Raw genomic sequence first — 6,462 nt, forward strand, 5'->3', positions numbered from 1 at the left:
TACACATTTACATTCGTGGCCCTATAAACACTCCACGTTTCACTGGCTGTGACATCAAACACATTTACCAACAAAAAGCATACGCCTAATTACAAAATCATAGGGGGAAAGGGAGGCAAGTGGCAGCTGATGGGCAATGAGCATGCACGCCTGTGTGTGTGTATGTGTGACCCAACCGTAACACTAGGAAACCAGTAAAGACAAGAATGGATACTGACAACGCCGGGCCCACTTCACTTGTCCTCTGCTCCCCAGGACTATCCTTGTCTGGTTCCATTCTAAAGGGGGAAGGGGACCCCTGGCATTCCAGTTAGTCCCAGGGTTATACCCCGATCCCCTTGGAGGAGCCCAGAGAAACCAAGGTGCTTCCTGGGCAGATTTCTGACTTGGATGGAGTTTGATGCTGATATGGCCTTTAATTTGCCCCCAAATGACTCTTCTCAGTCCGTAATAAAAACAAGTGTGAGCAAAACGTGTAGCCAGCGGAGAATTTCTCAACGAAAACTAGAGTTCTTAATTCCTGGCTTCAGGTAGTAACATCAGATCCCTACCCATCAATAGCAGTTGTAATAACACTGTTAGCTGCTCCAAGCTTGGTCCTCGGTCAAGCACGGAAATCAGAACCACCAGAGCTAGAGAGAAAAACAAAATAGGCACAACCGCTGGCCTCAGACAGCCTTTAATAAATGACACGGGCTGGTATTCCATCAAAATAATCACCTTCCATCAGAATAACCACCTCCCCCAGTTCTCTCAGAGGACAGGCTAGAGGAAGAAATGGTGGATTAAAAAAAAAAAAAACCTGTGAAGGGCAGAAACCTCCAGCCCCCTACAGATGGATTCTTACTACATACACTGTAAGATGTGTGATAATATATCCCAAATTCCAATTCCATCAGCAGAAAGTTTGGGCAGGAATGGGCCACTGAGTAGGGGGCAGGGAAGGAGAGATGTGCAAACAAGATGCCTCAGTAAAACACGAAGAAAGTCCTCATGACTTTTTTTTCCCTTCCCCTCCTCAGTTTCTCTTCTAAGAGGAAGGGAAGGGCCTCTTAAATTCACAGGATAGGGATGGAGAGGAAACACATTGTTAAGCAGAAGCGCTAGCTTCTTATTTTAAAGAAATAAAATAATTACCCAATAGAGAAAAAAAGAAATCAACCAAGAAATGATCTAAGGTCATGACACCATGTGTGGTACAAGGAACAATTCAATCCATAAGGGCTTCATTACCCCCGCAATAGATAATATTTGGCTAAATCTAGCTGCAGATTAAATCTCCGCAGCATAACAGAGTCCTGAATGGAGAGGCTCCTTTTTGTGTGGTCCTTCTCCTGGAGCTGCCTGAACCATTAGCCCCAATATATCCCTCTCCCTATTAACTGCAATTCCCTCCCGACTGCGCTTCGTCATTTGTCTCCAGGCTCTACGGGGGCGTTTGATGAGCACAGAAACAAGGAGAAGGGGAGAAAAGCGTCGGGTTAATGAGTTGTAGCAAATCCACACTTTGTAGTCGGGAGGAGGAGAGCTGGTGTCCAATGTTTGTCCAACTGGTTTATTTTTCGAGACCCAGCCTATTGAGGAAGGCTTGTTCAAGCCGGTTTCGTCCTTACAAACACACAAACATCCTTCTGTTTGCCTTCAAAGAAAAGGGGACCAGAGTTGGATTTGCATGCGAATGAGGAGCCCCGGGAGGAGACGTCCTTGCCCATCAAAGGCCGCGGTAGCCGGGCGGCCTTTGTTCCAGCACCTGCTCGCCCCGCGGCCTGACGGGGCGCGCCCCGAGCTCCTGGCTCACCGGGCCCACTGCCCGTGGTTCACTCCTCGCTTGCCCCGGGCCCTCGCCTAGCGGCCCACGGCCCACCCCTCGCCTATCCCGCGGCCTTCGCTTTCCCATAGGTCGTCCACCCGTCGGCCAGGCCCGCGGAGCCAGCAAAGCCGACGGGGGAACCCCAAACCCGGCGGCAGTGGAGGAGCTGAACTCGCAGGACGCAAAACTCGAGACTGAGGCAGGCGGGTCGGCTTCACCTTTTCTCAGGATTCAGGACTCACGACGCACTTGCGGGGGAAGCGGGACCCCGGCTCCGGTCCCGGACGGAGGACAGCGCCGGATCGCCCAGGGTTTCTTGCCATTCTCTTAAAAGCACTGACAGCCTGGGAGGTGGAGCGCGTCCCTGCGCTTTTTTTAAAGATGCGGAAATTTGGATAGAGAAAAGGATTCGCCGGGACTCCCAGGTTCAGGATACCCAAGCATCACGCAAACAGTGGGACACACGATTTTGTTCTTTCGCGCTCTCTCCCTAATTACTTTCAGATACCAATTCGGATCTATGCGTTACAGAAGGCTTCGAGGCTCGCCAGCAGTGCTTGTGAGGTTTGGGCTCCGCCTGCTAAAGCCTGTCCACTCAGGGCGCCAGTGACATCCGGACCTTCCGGGTTCCAGTGTCTCCGCTTCCTTAGGTGGGCTAGGGTAAAAGTAACATCTCAAAAAAAGACTGGTCTAACGAATTTCAACTTGTATCTAGGTATCAGTGATAAACTTGGGGGTGATTGTGTTTACTTTAGCCTCTTATTTTCCCTCTTCCAAATATTTCATAGGGGAAAAAACGCAGATCTTAATTTTGAGGTTGTGAGGGTCAGTTTTTTTCCTCCCCCCAAAAGGAGGGAAGGATAGGGCATCAAAGAATGAATGGCACTGCCAAACTGGCCTATAACGTGCCCTTTGTTAATTTGCTAGGTTAGATCGCCAGCTCTTCAGATACATACCTGTCCAGATATTTGAAAAAACAAACAATTCACTGATATTAAGCATGAAAATTACTATGCCCTCATTTTATCTGAAGCCCACATTACTGGTAGTAACCAAAACTAGTCTCATCTTTTTAAAGAACTATAAACTACCTGCAATAACTAGTTAAGGAAAATAAAATTTGAAAAAAGATATCCTAGATCACCTAAATTTTTTAAATATAAGTAGTTCAATAAACACTTGATGCATTTTCATTCTTTAAATAGTATCTGAAAATTAAAGATTTTCTTTACATACTCTAAGTTAATCATTTCAACTAGAATTTTGAAGTTAACATTGCCTTTTAGAATAAAAACTTCTTTATGCAACTGCTGAAATTCTTTCTGTCAAAGAAAATAGCTTTAAATACTAGAGTTTTCAAATACAATTTATTTCATCTATATGTTTCCTTGTTTGATTAAAGCTATTTAACTAATGATGAGCTCTATTAAATTTTTTCTAACAAATTTTTAAATCAAAAGTCACAGATTTGTGTTACTTACTCCCATGAAAATATAACCTTATGTGGCAGAGATTTTACAGATTTATAGGATATTGTGCTCAAGAGTGAGTGGAAATTAAGTGGAGTGGGAAGCTCCAAAATAAAATTTAAAGTTCTATAAAATTATCTTAGAGAACTGTGGCTTTTAAGTATCCTCAGTGCTCGTCAAAATGGAATCAAATAAGATTTGGAAATGTATATAACAAAGTAACTTTTATTTGTAGTCATTTAAAAATAACTTCTGATCTCCTGCAATGGTTTTGACTTAGTATAAATGAAAAATTGTGGCATGATGTTTTTGTTGTCTCTGAAAATATTACTTTTCTCTTCTATAATGGGTTCCTACTTAACCCATAAGGAAACTTTTTTAACAGAACAGAAAGTAAACTAAGAAGGGATGACTAAAGTCGATTCTTTTGGAGAATTTTCTTTGAAAATTAAGCATTTATTTCTGAAAAAGTGTAAAAATCTTACATTAGAATAGTACAATAATTGCCAGTCAAAATTTACAATACTCCTTGTAAAGAATACGCAGTAAGTACAAAATAAAAATTCCGCGTGTCTATTATGATACAAAACACAGGTTAAAATAAGAAATGATAATTTTGACTTTTCTCCTTGTGTAAACATGTTAATCATTTTTTCCTTTTCATGAAAAAGCACACCAGACAAAAGTCCTCAAATAAAAACTATTGCTTCTCTGGCATTCTTCGGGACCTTTACTATTTTTGCATTACTCTTCTGTTAAACATTATTGATCTTTTTTTTTTTAAACCCCTGGACCTGAGACTCTCTAGACCTCAAAAAGGCTTAGTTTTTAAAAAATGTTCCCAAAGTCAAGGAAGCCCCTTGTGCCTAGACAGGGCGGATCTCCACCAGCACCCTCCTCCTCCCCACCCCAGGTTGGGGGCTGCAGCATAGGGCGACTTTCCATAAATAGAGGGACCTGCAGAGCAGAAAAGCGCGCCCGAGAAGTTGCCAAACACAGTCTCGTCTGAGAATCCCAAGCGGCGAAATGGGGGCGCGAGGTCGGGAGGGGCCGCGCCGGGAGGAGGGAACAAAACACAAAACCACCCAGATGAAAATAGGAGCCATGATTCCTACCTTCTCTTTCTCAAGCGCGCTAACATAGCGTTATTAACAATTTGAGATCCTAGCAGTAAAGTTCTCGACACTGGACAGGGCAGTCCCTTGGTGCAGAGTCCCCAGGGCGGCCGACGAGGAGACAGAGGAGGCGGCGGCGGCGGCGGCGGCCACGAGCGAGCGGGTGAGCGCGGCGGCCGGGCCCACGGCCGCCTGAGCCGCACAGCCGCCGCCGCCGCCGTCGCTACCGCCGGCCCCGGGCGCGGACGGCGTCCCTGGAGATGGGGAGGGCGAGGCCTGCACGGCCACGGCGGCCTGCGCGGCGGCGGCGGCGGCGGCGGCCGGGCCCAGGCTGCCCCCGATGATGCTCTCGATGGAGAAGGGCGAGCGCGCCAGCGCCGAGGCGCCCGGGCCGCCCGCCTTGGCCGCCGAGGCCTGCAGGGGGCCGGGCAGGGAGGCGCCGAGCGGGTGCGGCCGGTAGCCGAAGGCGGTCCGGGCCAGCTCGGCGGCCGCGCCGTGGGGCGGCGGCGGCGGCGGCGGCGGCGGCGGCGGCGGGGGCGGCGGAGGCGAGTGCGGGTGGAAGGCGGCGGCGGCAGCGGCCGCGGCGGCGAAGAGGGCCGAGGGCGGCGCGTAGGGCGGCAGCTGCAGGCCGTAGCCGCAGCCGTAGGGGCCGTAGCCGTAGGCGTGCGGGGGTGGCGGGGGCGCGGGCGGGAAAAGGGCCGCGGCGGCGGCGGCGGCGGCCGGGTCCCCTGCGCCCCCCGCGCCCCCCGCGCCGCGGAGCAGCAGCGACTCGGCGGCGGCGGCGTTGGGCGGGAGCAGCGGCTGCCGCTTGAAGCGCTTCCTCCGGCGCAGGAAGCTGCCGTTGTCGAACATGTCGGCGGACTCGGGGTCGAGCGTCCAGTAGTTGCCTTTGCCGGGGTTGCCGGGCTCGCGGGGGATCTTGACGAAGCAGTCGTTGAGCGAGAGGTTGTGGCGGATGCTGTTCTGCCAGGCGGGGAACTTCTCCCGGTAGTACGGGAAGCGGCCGCTGATGAACTCGCAGATCTCGCTCAGCGTCAGCCGCTTCTTGGGGCTCTGCAGGATGGCCATGGTGATGAGCGCGATGTACGAGTAGGGCGGCTTCACCAGCGGGTTCTTGGCGCCGCCGCCCGCGCCCGCGCCGCCGCCGCCGCCGCCCGCGCCCGCGCCGCCGCCGCCACCGGCCCCGGCCCCCTCCCCCGGGGCTGGACCCGGGGGTGCCGGGGAGCCCCCCGTCCGCGGAGCCAGCAGGATGTCATCGTCGTCGTCCTCCTCCTCCAGGTCCTCCAGCTCGTCTTCCCCGGCGTACGAGCGCCGCCGCCGCCGCCGCCGCGCAGGGACAGCCAGGCGGTGCCCGCCGCCGCCGCCCTCGTCGTCGTCCTCCTCTTCCTCGTCGTCCTCGTCCTCGCCCTCCCCCACCACGTCGATGTCTGTCTCCTCGGCGAGGCCGGAGGCATCGGACATCTCCGTGCTCAGGGTCATAGCTGTGGCGCGGCGGCGGCGGCGAGGCGGCCCATAGGGGCGCCGGGCTCCGGGTTCCCGCCGCACCCCAGCCCAGGTCCCGGGTGGCGGGCCCGGCCCGGGGGCGCCACGCTGGGCGGGGTGGGGGGCGGGAGAGACGGTGCTCCGCGGCTGCCGGAGCTGCTGCGCTTGGGCTGCGCGGCAGCGGCCGAGGCTCGCGCTGCGACTTTGTAACTCCTGCGCCGCCGCGGTGGTCCCGCGATCTCCGCGCTGCTTTGGCTCGGCGCGCACCCCGCCTGGGCGGGAGACTTGACCTTCCTCTCTCCACCGGCGCCCCTCGCCGCGTCCGTCGAGGAGGGGGTGGCGGGGTACCGAGCGAACAAGTCAGAGTGGCGGGCGCCCGGGTGGGTACGGGACGGTCGAGAGTCTAGGGACAGAGCTCGGCGAGGAGAGGGCTGAGTCCAGGAGAGGGCGGACCTTCCCCGGCTTATAGCTGAAGGAGGCCTGTCACATGGTGTGCACGTCAGAGCGCTGCCAAGGCTAGGGAAAGAAAGCCTAGAAAATCAGCCCTGCTCCGAGTGAGAGTTCACCGTAGGAGGCAGCAGCAACT

The 6,462-nt window shown here is 53.8% G+C and overlaps 1 protein-coding gene across 1 annotated transcript; it reads right to left on the minus strand.

Annotated features, from left to right (window-relative positions):
- Positions 1-3,701: 3,701 nt before the first annotated feature.
- Positions 3,702-6,010, minus strand: FOXD1 (forkhead box D1). The gene has a single exon (XM_081520846.1). The coding sequence runs from the start codon at positions 5,871-5,873 to the stop codon at positions 4,428-4,430; it is 1,446 nt and encodes a 481-aa protein (XP_081376972.1). The 5' UTR covers positions 5,874-6,010; the 3' UTR covers positions 3,702-4,427.
- Between the last annotated feature and the right edge of the window lie 452 nt (positions 6,011-6,462).

The sequence above is a fragment of the Giraffa tippelskirchi genome, chromosome 8 (assembly GCF_054371585.1).
Source record: "Giraffa tippelskirchi isolate mGirTip1 chromosome 8, T2T-mGirTip1v1.2.pri, whole genome shotgun sequence".
NCBI classification, from domain to species: Eukaryota; Metazoa; Chordata; class Mammalia; order Artiodactyla; family Giraffidae; genus Giraffa; species Giraffa tippelskirchi.

Excerpts from the sequence above, each read along its gene's own strand:
- FOXD1 (XM_081520846.1), bottom strand. The coding sequence starts at position 5,873 with ATGACCCTGAGCACGGAGATGTCCGATGCCTCCGGCCTCGCCGAGGAG.